Source organism: Felis catus, chromosome B1 (assembly GCF_018350175.1).
Source record: "Felis catus isolate Fca126 chromosome B1, F.catus_Fca126_mat1.0, whole genome shotgun sequence".
NCBI lineage: Eukaryota > Metazoa > Chordata > Mammalia > Carnivora > Felidae > Felis > Felis catus.
The window spans coordinates 160,596,198-160,610,611 of record NC_058371.1 but is presented as its reverse complement, the minus strand read 5'-3'; the positions used below and the strand labels follow the sequence as shown (position 1 = coordinate 160,610,611).

The 14,414-nt window shown below is 34.6% G+C and overlaps 1 protein-coding gene across 2 annotated transcripts in view; it reads right to left on the bottom strand.

Annotated features, from left to right (window-relative positions):
* Positions 1–542: 542 nt before the first annotated feature.
* The window catches only part of NMU (neuromedin U), a 37,666-nt gene continuing 23,794 nt past the window's right edge, over positions 543–14,414 (bottom strand). The window contains exons 4-10 of one of the 2 annotated variants that reach the window (XM_023253099.2): positions 12,511–12,570; positions 10,994–11,023; positions 10,856–10,906; positions 9,211–9,285; positions 6,246–6,299; positions 4,910–4,949; positions 543–681 (exon numbers count right to left, since the gene is read on the bottom strand). In XM_023253099.2, the coding sequence (XP_023108867.2) occupies positions 4,914–4,949; positions 6,246–6,299; positions 9,211–9,285; positions 10,856–10,906; positions 10,994–11,023; positions 12,511–12,570 (306 nt within the window). In that variant the 3' untranslated portion in view covers positions 543–681; positions 4,910–4,913. Of the gene's footprint in view, positions 682–4,909; positions 4,950–6,245; positions 6,300–9,210; positions 9,397–10,855; positions 10,907–10,993; positions 11,024–12,510; positions 12,571–14,414 lie in introns of those variants that run through there. The other variant, XM_045056359.1, reaches the window with a different exon arrangement.

Below are 14,414 nucleotides of genomic sequence, written 5' to 3'. Positions count from 1 at the left end.
TGGTGACTTTGTCACTGATGAAATCCAAATAGGATAAACTAAAACAGCTCATTAAAAGTCAGCTCTCTTCTGAGTGCCTTTAATAAAAATAACAAAAGAGCATGTGTATCAGTACAGTTGACTCTGAATAACACAGGGGTTAGGAGGGTCCTCCCATGCATCAAAATCCTAGCACAACTTTTGACCCTCCCCAAACTTAACTACTAATAGCCTACTGTTGACCAGATGCCTTTCCAATAACATAATCGATTAACACATATTTTGTATGTTATATGTAATATATGCTGTATTCTTACAATAAAGTGAACTACAGAAAAGAAAGTGTTATTAACAAAATAATAAGAGAAAATACATTTACATTACTGTACTGTATTTTTTGAAAAAGTCCTTGTATAAGTGGACCTTACAGTTCAAACCCATGTTGTTCAAGGGTCAACTGTACTGTCAAAAGCTGCAGGGATCTAAGGAACATCATTATGTACAGCTTTATTATCTAAGAAAAAAATATTTTAAGATGTTTTTAAAATTGTTGACAAATTAAACATTTTATAATCTCAACCAACTTTTATTGAGAATGTTTACAACACAGGGATTGTCAAATACAGTAAGTTTAGCAAGGATTGTTTTTGAGAAGAAAACAAAATGTCAACATTTTGCTGCTTCTGTGGAAAATTGTTGGTCCTGTATAAAAACAAAAATTAAGTTTAGAGTCAAGTATAAATGAGTCTGTGAAGGAGGGTAGGCAATGTTAGCATACAGACATTTCTATAAATATGTCTTCATGTATGATAAAATTGACATCAGGGCCATTTCTCAGCTATTCTTCAGTCTGTATAGTTTTAGTTATTAATCTCTCTCTGATAGAACACTCGTTCTATGTGTCTGTATTTCCCAAAACTTTATACAGTATTTAACTATATAAAAGTGGTTTCCTAAAGCTCATTGATGCCAGTAAGATCTAAGAATAAAATATTTTACAATTTGCACAGTTATTCCTCATTTATTTATTTCCTTTTGTATGTGCAATTAAATCAAATCCCATTTTATGTCTAACCATTTTTTAAAATGTCTAACCATTTTCTAAGTAAATAGAAGTCATCAAGACAGAGAAAGATCTCAGATAATCAGATGGAAAAAAAACCAAAAAATGATTATTGAGCTGTTTATGACAAAATACAATGAAATCTTAAGTTAGTCTGTATAAACCCTAATCTTGAAAACAATCCAAATAAAGCAATTTTTGTCAAATTCAGAGAGAATTTTTAACTAAATTAACCAAATCATGGATTAATTTCCATTTCACATTTGTGAAGACTCTACCACTTGGTTTGGTGTTAACAATCACAGACATTTTTTTCAATTAGTATTAAACTATTTTTTGTCCACATTTTGTAAATATCTCTATCTTTGTAATATTATAAAGCATAGCTTCTTTTCCATTGACCCTTTGGTCTTAGCTCCTTAAAAAAATAAAAAATTAAGAATATATTTGCTCAGGGGCACCTGGGTGGCTCAGTCGGTTAAGCATCTGACTTCAGCTCAGGTCATGATCTTATAGTTCTGAGTTCGAGCCCCATGTCAGGCTCTGTGCTGACAGCTCAGAGCCTGGAGCCTGCTTCGGATTCTGTGTCTTCCTTTCTCTCTCTGCCCCTCCCCTGCTCACACACAAATACTCTCTCTCTCTCTCTCTCTCTCTCTCTCTCTCTCTCTCTCAAAAATAAATAAACCTTAAAAAATTTTTTTAAAAGAATATATTTGTTCATATTTCTGATGTGAATGTAACAGGCCTTTGCTAAAATAGGAATTAATGCCAAATATAGTCCAAAAATTTAAGTTCCTAATTTTGCCCCATGAGCACATTAAAATTTTCTTCACTTTTTCAATATTTGTCTCTTTTATTTCTTTCTTATCTACTGAATTGGCTAATGCATAAGAACTACATTAAATAAGAGGTAACAGAGCATCCCTGTTTTGTTCCTGACATTTCAATAGAAATTCTTCAAAGTGTTTTACTATCAAGACTGCTACTGACTTTGAGACCATTATATAAATAATGTTAATAAAGATTCATCTCTTTTTTTTTTTCTTTTCAACGTTTTTTTATTTATTTTTGGGACAGAGAGAGACAGAGCATGAACGGGGGAGGGGCAGAGAGAGAGGGAGACACAGAATCAGAAACAGGCTCCAGGCTCTGAGCCATCAGCCCAGAGCCTGACGCGGGGCTCGAACTCACGGACCACGAGATCGTGACCTGGCTGAAGTCGGACGCTTAACCGACTGCGCCACCCAGGCGCCCCAAGATTCATCTCTTTCTAGAAGATGTTCTTTTAAAACATCAGAAATTGGGAACGCCTGAATGGCTCAGTTGGTTGAGCATCTGACTCTTGATTTTGGCTCAGGTTATGATCCCAGGGTTGTGGGATTGGGCTCCATGCTAAGCGTGAAGCCTGCTTAAGATTCTCTCTCTCTCTCTCTCTCTCTGTCCTCTCCCAGCTTGTGCACGAGCTCTCTCTCTCCATCTCTCCAAATTAAAAAAAAAATGGACAAAAATAAAATAAAACATCAGAAATTGATGTGGAATTTTGAGATGATTAAATAATTTTTCTTCTAATGGTGAACATATTGTAAAAGAATTCCTGATGTTGAACCATCCTGAGTTGTTGGAACAAACTTCACTTTTTTGGAGTTATATAATTTTTAAAATATACGGCTGAATACAATTTACTAGTATTTCTTTAACATTTTTGCATTGATATTTATAAATAGGATTGACCTATAGTTTCTTTTTATATACTACTTTTATAAGGTTTTGGTATTAGTTATTTACTGGCTTCATAAAAAATATTTTGAGATTTTCTTCCATCGCTGAGCTGTAAAAGTTCAAAATCCGTTGGTCTAGTACTTTTGAGCAGGGAGTTTCTAGATAATGTTTTCAATTTTTTCCAATGGCCATTAGTCTGTTCAGATTTTTTTTCTTTCTTCTGAGGACAATTTTGGTAGTATCTACCTTACCAGACAATCCTCCATTTTATTCAGGTTTTCAAATGGGTAGGCACAAGATTTACAAAGTACTCTCTTATGGTTTCCATTTCTTCTATATCTGTTTTAATTTCCTTACTTTCATTTGTATTTTTGCATGTTTATGGTTTCTCCTTTTTTTTCTTGATTAGGGTGGGCCACTTAGGCTAGTTTATTTTATTTTATTTTTTGCAAATAATCAGATTTTGCTTTACCAATTATTCTGTTTTACTATTTTATAATTTATTAATTTCATTTTTCATTTTATAATTTTCTTCCTTTTGCTCTCCTGAGGTTCACCTTGTTGTTGTTTTTTAACTTTTTAAAGTAAATCCTTAATTCACTCGTTCTTTCTTGCTTGACAGTATTTAAAGCCTTGTATTTTCTACTGAATATGGCTTTGGCAGAGCCCCATAAGTTTTAACATGCAGTGTTTTTATTATCTCTTTATTTTCTAGATATTGTAAATTTTTTTGGTATTATCTTCATTAGTTAGAAATAGTACATTTTGATTTTTGTTTTCATGAGAAAGTATTAAGAAATTTAATATTCTTAAGCTAACTATGTATTTAAGGGTTGAGATGGTGATATGAAAAATATATTTGCAAAAACATGCTAAGCACAAAATCTGCATTTAAGATTATATAAAGTTAATAGAATATACTTTTATTTGCATGGTGTAAATTTATCAACCTGCATTGGGTTTAATTTCAAAATTCACAGCCTAATAAGATACTAGGATTAACAAATTCATTAAATATGTAGGGCTATCCAATAGCTATGAAATGTCTACTATATCTCCAACATTGATGTGGAAAACTGAGTCCCAAAGTAGAAGTCACGCTCTCATGTCTTCCCACGTTTTCTTAGTTCTCTAGAAATGGTAAATTACAGCTTTTATAAAGAATCTTTGAATACAGGTCACTTGGAAGACAGAAATGCATTCAGTCTGTAAGTTCTGGCCCATTATGGTGGACACTGATCATCACAATAAGAGACAACCTCTGACATATTACTTGCCCAATAAATGATGATAAGGTCAATGTCTCTGAAACAGTGAGGACTATTGTGGTATAGTCTTCATATGAAAATGTTGGGGTTCAGGGGGGAATGGTCAGGAAAAAGTTCTTGAGGCATCTTTTGTGCAAAAAAGGGGGTTTCATTCAAACACCGACAGGACCCGTGAGCAGAAAAGGCTGCATTGCAGACGTGAGGAGTGGCTGATTATATACTTTCAAATTGGGAGGGGGCTAGGGGTAGCGTAAGTCTCTAAGGAATTTGGAAGCAAGATTTCCAGGACCTTGAGGGGCTAGCTGTTGTTAGGAAGAGGTCATTTATTACTGTCTAGTAAAACCTTAATCATGAGACCCTTCAGATGTATATCAGGGGGCCATATGCTTGGAGTATGGTCGCTAACATATATGTCTGGAGGGGCTAGAGATGAAGAAAATTTCTAAAGGAATTTTTTTATGTTAAAGGAGACTTACAGGATCCTGGAAGTGAGGTTAATGTTAAGCTAAGATTCTCTTTTGCCTTCAGCAAAGTATTGACATTGAGGCAATTGAGTTCCTAGAAGAAGGTCACTCTGCCTGTCTCAAGGACTTGTCAGTGGGCTGTAAGTTGTAAGGAAATTTAACTTTTTCTTTTGCCTTTGTTCCCCACATCAGTCTGAGGAACACATGGCAGCACATCTGTCCCTCAAATACGGACATTTTCCATCATATAAAGCCCCCACGGCCCCTATAATGGCATGTGCATTATTAATATTAATATTATTAATGTTTATGTGCACACACAATCAAGTAATAGAAATATACTGAGCAAAGCTTAATTTGCGAATATCTGAAAATGACAGAAATTTTCAAACTGGGTTGAATTGTGAAGCACATACCATTTTAAATATAACCTTCTGACCTTCTTCCATTGCGTGGCTAGAAAATAATAAATTAGAAATAAATCAGTAAACTAAGGAATGAAGTTAATTTTCATACAAAGCAACCTAATGATTTCGACGGGTATTATTATTTCTTCTTTTATCTAGTTTGCTCATCTTTCCATCCGTTCTCCACTTCATTGTTAGAGTTAGTTTCCAAAATGCAAATCTTACCATACAGCTCTTCTTAACTTAATAATAAAGTTGAAATTCCTTAGTTAATTATTTCACTAGTTAATTCATGTTGATTCTTCAAATTCAGCTCTTAAAACCTTCTCTGTACCTCCTCCACTCTCTGACCTGGGTTAAGTGCATTTCTTTTAGAAACCACAGCCCTGTTGGCACCTGTGGGCTCAGTAGGTTAAGCATCCAACTCTTGATGTTGGCTCAGGTCATGATCTCAAGGCATGGTTAATGAGTTTGAACCCTGAGCCGGTCTCTACACTGACAGCACAGAGCCTTCTTGAGATTGTCTCTCCCTTTCTCTGTCTCTGGCTCTGTCTCTCTCTCTCTCAAAACAAATTAATTGATTAAAAAAGAAAAGAAAAGGATATGAAAGAAAAGAAAAAGAACCCACAGCCCCTGAATTGAAGGTGCATTTAACATAGTAATTTGTATTTGTTTATTTATCAGTTTCCTGTATTAAGCTGTAAACTCTTAGAGCATAAGAATGGAATCCTATCTATCTGCATACTTCTAACCTTTGGAACATTGCCCAGCACCCAGTAGAAATTCAAAAAATAGTTGCTAAATAAATGAATTTAAAAAAAAATCTCTGGTAATGTAGTAAGGATACAAACTTTTTTTGGCAAGTGTAACTACTTAGAAAGAAACTCACATTTCACAGACAATTTGGACATACAAAACACTAAATGCAAATACAAAGTTTTTCTACTTACAACCTCTAGTATAGTTGATTGTTTTACTTTTAAAAACATGAAAATAGTCATAATTCTTCCAGTATCTCCTGAATAAAATATTTAGTAAATATTTCTTTGGAACTTAAGGAATAATGCATCTTTAAGATACTCATTTTCTGCACACGAAATTTTATAGAACTAAACTGTTTAATGGGTGAAATTTGGGGTATTTACAAACATGCGGAGTGGATTAAAGAAAAGATCAGAGATACCATAACATTAAAACAATACGGTGGTGGAAGAAGTTAACCTCAGACTATAATACCTGATGTCAGATATCTATAAACAAACTTCACCTTAGTGTAAATAAATGCACAGGGTATTTTTCAATTTTAATATTGAATGATTTTTTTTTAAATACAGTATTTGCATACCCTGAATAAAAACTGTCTCCGAACTTGGCTTGCAATAGGACCTTGGAATTCTTCCTGGAAGAGAAAATGAGGGCATTACAAATCAACTAACAGTAAAAATAAGTGAAAATTCTTCTTGAGAGTATAGTGAAGCTCAAAGGTATTTTCAATGATCATAATTAAACAAAGAGGGAATCAAGGGCTTGAGTACATAATTCATACCAATAAGTAATCTTTGTATGTATATCTGAAGAATTTTCAACTAGCAAAATCGCCAGGATGTTATATTTTAAAATAATTTCCTAGGGGTGGCTGGCTCAATTGGTAGAACGTGCCACTCTTGATCTCAGGGTCATGAGTTTGAGCCCCATGTTGGGAATAGAGTTTACTTTAAAATTTTTTTTAAATAACTAATAAAATAATTTCCTTATCAACATAACAGCTTCTAGGAAGTTCATCAGTTGTATGTATATTCATCGGTAAGTAGAATGAGAAATGACAGTTCATAGATAATTAACTATATTTAATTTTGTTTGAATGAAATATTTCCTTTAAAATACATACTGTATGTGCTAACACTTGAACAGGGAAAATATAAAATGGAATTGTGTCAGAGCTAAAATACACTATATTTCTATAAGGAATTGAAATTAAAATTGAGGGACAACTTTGGTAAACTATATTTATTCAATGAGACTTGAGTAGAGATTTTCCCAATATAACATATTCACAGATATTATAATGAAAAAAATACCAAATGGAAACAAACCAATTATTCAAAATAGGTATATTTTGAAGTACTTCTTTTCTTAAAACACTTCATTTTTAGGGGCGGCCGACTTCAGCTCCGGTCATGATCTCCCGTTTCACAAGTTCGAGCTCTGCATCCGGCTCTGTGCTGACAGCTCAGAGCCTGGAGCCTGCTTCAGATTCTATGTCTCCCTCTCTCTCTGTCCCTCCCCCGCTCAAGCTCTCTCTCTCGCTCTCTGTCTCAAAAATAAATAGACATTAAAAAAATTTTTTTAATTGCATTGTAAACAATGGCAAAAAATATTTAACATTTTATGGTTTTCATAAAATTGATTATAGCTTCCTATTTTCAACAATTTATTATAAAAGTGTCAGGATGGCAATCACTATGAAATCCGTCATCAAGACCTTTTAAAATTATTCTGTAATATAAGTATAATCATATATTTAAATTCTAAGAAACAGCCCTGACATCTATTAATATTCTGAAATCCCTTATTGATTTGGGGTACCTGGATGGCTCAGTCAGAAGAGAATGTGACCCTTGATCTTGGGGTCATGAGTTCGAGCCCTACGCTAGGTGTAGAGATTATTCAAATAAATCAATAAACTTAAAAGAAAATAAAAATAAATTCTGAAATACTTGCTTTACAACAAATATATCTTAAATTCTCAATATTTTGTATCTAATTCTCATCCTGACTATAAACTCTCCAAATTACTTAATATTTAAAATATACTTATAGAGGGGCACCTGGGTGGCTCAGTCGGTTAAGCCACCGACTTTAGCTCAGGTCATGAACTTGTAGTTCGTGAGTTCGAGCCCCCATCAGGCTCTGTGCTACAGCTCAAAGCCTGGAGCCTGCTTCCCAATTCTGTGTCTCCCTCTCTCTGCCCCTTCCCCTCTTGTGCGTTCTCTCTCTCTCTCTCTCTCTCTCTCTCTCAGAAATACTAAATGAAGAAACTTTATTTTTTAAATGTTCACATAGAAACTATATATTTATATGTTTATATAAGAAAAGTTATATATATTAAAAATATATATATTCATATATTCTATATAAGACATATTCCATACAAGATTCTATATAGATATACATATCTCTATATATATTTATATATTCTACATATTAGAAATATATATATATATTATATAAGAAAAAAAAGGCAGGGAAAAATGTAACTTAAATAGTGGCAAAATTTAAAATCTTCAAGCCCAAACACACAGGTCTTTTTAGTCTTATTATTTAGAGATAGAACTGCATATAAAAGAATTTGGGAAGTAGGGATAAAAAAGATGTAGGTTTGGAAGTAAGGATGTCTAGCAAAGAACATTTAAGAAAAGTGTTTGAATACACTAAGATCTGAAAACTCATTTTCTTTAAGAACACAAAACATTTCACTACCAAAAATCTGTTTTAAAATTAGGTGATATAGGCTCACTTACTAGCATTGTCTTGGGAAAGATCTTTATTCTGAGTTGTTTCCCCTTTAGTAAACTGGGGACAAGAGTTGTGTATTAACAGAGTTGCGAAAAGAATAAACTGAGGTAATATAAGACTTAAAACTGTAATGCATCACAACAAAGTAAGGCATCACTTAAAATAATACCTAGAAACTTTTATCATCGAGAGAGTTAGGATTCCTTTTCAATGACAATAAAATGCCACAATTTCTAGTTAAAAATGTGTTAAAAGTCAGTTGTATTCATCTTAAACATAGATACTGGATTTGGGCCATATTTTTAATTTGAAAAACCAAAGTGCCTGCATTTAATTTCTGATATATTTACTTCACGAGCCTTACTCTTCCTAACATTTTAAGACTTGGATAGAAAGCTTACTGTCCTAGCCAGTTGTCAACCGCACACAGAGGGCAATGAATTGTCCTTCATCTTTTCTCCTATTTCCTACCTAGCGACTAGGCACGCTGCTGTGTCCTCCCTTCAACCAAGAATAGGTCTCCTCCCTGGGAGGGTCACAGCCCCGGAAGGGAATCTAACCCCAGTTTTCCTCATTGGCCCCCAGCTTGAACCCAAAGGGACATAACATGGGGAGGGGGAACAGTTCTCTTCTTCCTGAGTGAAAACAGTTCTGCCAACAGACGCTCTTCCACAGGCCAACTGGGTGTTTATGTTGGGCTTAGCCTGAAAAGGAGGACCTTACAAACCACCACGACTGGGAATTACTGGTCCCACAAAGAGCGGCAAGGCAAGCATGCGGTCTGTGTTACGTACGTCCAGTCTGAATCTCTTCGTTCTTCTCTCATGCAGGTGAGGAACAAGCTGCAGTAACGGATGCACGACAGACGACTGAGAGACACGAACACACACACATGATGAGCACAAAAGCTTCTCGGCATTGAGCATAAAGACGGTTTCCTACTTGTTTGGTTTTGGTTTTGCTTTTACCCACTGTACTTGCTCCAGACCAAAAAAGAACGAGAAAGGTGTTAGGTAATACAGCCCTTGGAGAGCACTTCAAAGAACCTGGAGAGTAAGCTAAGACACTGAATGAAATACGGTAGCTCTATGCTACGTTGAAGAACACTGTTCTTAGGGCGTCAGCTCCATCACCAGCTGCCAGCAAGGAGACCATCCTGAGAACCCGCAATTCTCAGAGTCTGCCTGCTTCCAGACTTCACGCAAAAATGATTTGGACAGAGGAAACCTACTCTGTGAGAATCAGTTTTCCACTATGAAAATGTATATCTGGAAGATTCTCCTGTACACACATCTGGTCATCTCCTTTACAAAATATATATTTTGTTTAAAAGTGAACATACGGAACAAGACAACAGGGGACACAAAAGGTGACAAATGTGTCATCGAGAGTGAAAAATGTGACTAAGATACATTTTCTCAAAATGTAAAGATGCCAAGTGGAAGAAAACGAAAGTACATCCAAGACATGTAGTTACCTGAAACAGTTTCATTTTAAGGGCATGGCTTGAATTGAACCTTCTCACAAATATTAAATTCATTTTTCAAATGGATTACTTTAAACCCTATAGAATGGTTATTTGTTAATCAGTTCAATCTGTGTTTGGCCTAAAGCCAGTATAACCTAACTTTCAACTCCTCATACATAAGAATATTCCATATGATATTTAAAACTGAGTTCATATTACAGTTATCTTTCCACAGCTCCTCATTCCCTAAATTGGTCCATGATAGTGAGTCACAATCACAGAAGGAATACTATAGTCAAACAATTATTATTAAGCACTCTAGATTAAAACACCAGAATAGCATTTTAAAAATCCATTCATATAAAAAGAAAAGCTACTACTAAAACTGCACAATTTAGAAGTAAACTGAATTCACATTACTGGTATCCAGCTAATCTTAGTAAATTCTCACATTAAAAGCCTAGTTACAAATAAGGAGACCTGAGGAATAGAAGTGGATATTTCTATTAATGACATTTTCGGCAATCATCTTTTAAAATAATTCTTAAAATGACTTTGAATAAATCTGTTTTATCCTTGCACTAATTGATATCTAAAGCAATATGTTTTTCTTAATCGTTTGCACTTTTTTTTTTTTTTTGCCTCTAGAATGTAGATTTCATGACAGGAGGGGATTCTTTTTTAATTTTCTATTTTATTCACTGCTATATTTCTAGTACCTAGAGTTGTGCTTGGCACATAATAGATACTCAGTAAATAATTATTGAATGAATGAATAAATACATTTAAAACACATGTAGTTAAGATATAAAATAAATTAATGTGTAATAAATATTAAATTCCATTTGTTTATCCACATATAAACTTCTAAAGTAAAAAACATGAATTTTGATCTAGCTTCTTAGATAAACTGTAAAAACAGATTAAAAAAATACTAATGATTACTAATATGAAGTAATTCTACATCTTACCACAACATTTGAATTGCCCAACTTCCGTGTCTTCGAATAATGAAATAAGAACTGTTAAAAAAAAGTAGTGAGATTTACTATAGACGGTTACTGATTTCTTTTATTTTTTAGTGTATATATTTATGGAAATCACCTTACCCTTTTGGTATTATCTTTTTCATCTGTTTCCTGTTGAGAAAAGAGAGAAATAAATATTCTATTATATGTAACATATTATAAAATTATACATAAAATACTATATTATTATATTACACTACACTATAGTATATTATAGTATACTATAATATATGTAGTATAAAATTTGTAACATTATAAAATTATATCACCTAATTTTTAAAAATATGTGACATGCTATATATAAACTATAATACTGAAATTGGTTAAACATATATTGCTCTAAAAATAAATGGGAAATTAATTGGATATTGTTTACAAATAAAGGTGTGAACAAAGTTCTCTACTATAGCATTATTCATAAGAGTAAAAAACCAGAAACATCCTAATAGTTCAACAATGGTGAAATGGAAAATTATGGTATGATCATTCACATGATAGAGTACTCAGAGAAAAAGACTCTAAGGAGTCATATCAAAATACAATACTTGTAGTAATAAGATTATGAGTTATTTCTGGGTTTTTTTCCATAAACTTTTCTATAGTCCTCTCTCCCTCCAAAAATCTATTTTTTTTAAGACTGAGTCATATTCCTTTTTGTTGTTTCTTTTTGTTCTCATTTGCTTTTAATACAAAAAGAAATTCATGGATAAACACCATTGTCACTTCTTTTATCCTAATCAGGAAGAAAAGTCAATGAAATGTTTTGGAAAATAACACCACTAAAAACACCAAAAAAAAAATATATATATACACATATATGTGTGTGTGTATATATATATATATATATATATATATATATATATATATACAGGAAACATTTATGCTTTCCAAATATCAAGGTTTCTTTGAATTATTGTATGTGAAAGGTATATAAGTAAGAATGTACCAATGATCATAGTTAAATTAGGATTGCTAATGAAAAATGTAATTCTAGACCTGCCTCTCTTATCCTTATAAAGTAGTTTTAAAATAAATTCATCTATAATATACAGAATATAATCTGAAGTATGGTATACTTAAGCTATTTTTCAAGTTCCCAGCTCTCCTCATTTCAGACCAAAAAGTTCTTCTAGATGAATCAAATAATTTTAATAAGAAACCAAGACATCACAGTAAGAATATAATTTTCAAACTGATACTGTCTATATATATAAATTCTTAATGTCCTTCTCTCTAGCAAAGTACAATGCCCTGACCTCCAAGCTGAGATACATCTGTTCTCCAATTCTAGTATGAGAAAAGGAGTCAAAATGACCCCAAATTTCTTTCATGAGAACTAGAGCACATCTTATGAGAGGGCTATATGATTTTCCAATTAGATGATTGTAAACCCCATTAATGTGAACACTAAATTCTCAGACACCTGAGAAACTTAAGTTTTTGTTTCTTATCCCAAACCAACTCATGATCTTCTTGGCTCTTCATGAAATGCTTCCTAAATCGGGTATATTTTCTTCCAGAAGGAATACCAAGGTATCACTGAGCAATTCTTTTTTTTTTTTTTTTTGCCTACAATTAAAACACTATTCCAACCTTACCTGGGGCTTTGGTAGAGTCCTCCTAATTGTGATGCAAAGCTCCTCCAGTGCATTGGATGCCTAATGAAAATGAGAAGATATATAGGCCAACCTTGTGCTTTAACAATATTTGCATAGAATATATAACTGTCGAATGTTAGGAGTGCAAGGATATTCCAAACACCCAGAATAGATTCCTTCTCGTGTCCCATCAAAACTCTGTAGAAATCCCTTGGTTTCTTTCATGACAAAAACTTGGCTCCTACAAGTAAAACCTTCCTTCCAACCAGGGGTGTGGCGGGGGGGGGGGGGAGGGGGGGAATGTTATGTACTGTATATATGCACTGATTAAGGCTTCCACGGTGGTCCAGATACATAGTTCTCTCATACTTTCTAAGAGTCCGTGAAATTGTATGACTGAGAGAAACTAGAACAGTGCCAAAAGAGGGATTATTCCTCCCAGCTTGTAGCAAAGTTTGAATCTACATGCCAAAGCTGTGAGCTTCACTGAATATTACTCATTAGTGGCTAATTTGAAAATCCTGCAAGTGCTTGCAAACAATGGGAGTTGGAGGGAAAGAAGCCGCACATGGTGCACCTCATCGGAGTTACCACCCTTCCAGGCTGCTGACTGCACACCCCAGGATCAGGTTTTTCAAAGCATCTGAGCACAGAAGTAGGGCAGGGCTCCCTGTGGTTAGGAGCCGGCTGGGTGTGGTGAGGACTAACACAAATGGACAAGCAGGGGCGAAACCTGCTTTGCACAGAATTTAGCACACTAGAACCATGAACAATTGATTACTTAATAAATGCATGTTAGAAGTATCAAGGAGCTGGAACAGTGTTGGGGGGAGCAATTTAATTCGTAGTTAAAAACGTGGGCTGTGGAGTTGAGCAGCCTGTCACTGCTCAAAGGCAGTGCAAGTTCCAGTTCTACTCATTAGCTGTGTCACCTTGGGCTGGTTACCTAACCTCTCTAAACTTCAGTATCTTCAGCTATAAATCGGGGATGACAACATCACTGCAGAGAGTTCTTGGAAGGATTAAATGTAGGTAGAGCTCTTAGCACAGTGCCAGGTACATAGCAATTAGTTAACAATAATAGCATTAAAGAATGTGTGGCCTGTAAAGCTGGATTTACAACTGAAGTTACTCTTCATGTAGGAGATACGTCAGAAAGGATTATTTGGGGCCACCCATATCCTCACCCTTTGAACAACAGTGAATGTTTAACATGGTGGGCTGAAGTTAGGGATACAGACTGAGTCATGGATCAGCTTCTCTGAACGTCCTCCCCAGCACATCAGAGGCCTGCTTTGTTCTCTTCCATGTGCTTGTCTGCCATGCAGATTGTTGGGATGTTTACTAATAATATGAAATGGCTCCTATTTCTGTAGTGCTTCACTAGCTTACAAAACACTTTCATACACCTAATTCACATTTTGTCCTTAAAATGCATCCGTGTGTTATGAAGGACAGGAATCGTTCTTCTCATATGTAAAGGAAGTGAGGTTCTAAGAGACTATCATTTCCTCGATACCACACGTGGCTAAAGGTTGGTCGAGTGTGGCCTGGGACTGGGTCGTCGGACCTGCAGGTATTCCCGTGTTTCACTGGCAATGACTGTGAAGCCTGTGACCGGAGAGTTGGATGAGAGAAAGAGTACGAACACTGATACACTCTTTCCCACGTTTTCCCTTCAGCGTTGGGTACATAGGTCACCCCATAAAAAATACGGAAACAGATTCCTGAAACTTCCTTTTATGGCCCATTTAGAAATGCTATAAAATACAAAGCAATAAAAAAATATATATCTGGTGGTGTCATGTGTCTCTTAACACACAAAAGAATAAACGTAGTGTCTCCCAAGAACACAGCTTTGAAGCCGGATGAGGCTTCGCAGCAAGACTGAAGTTTGAAGGGAA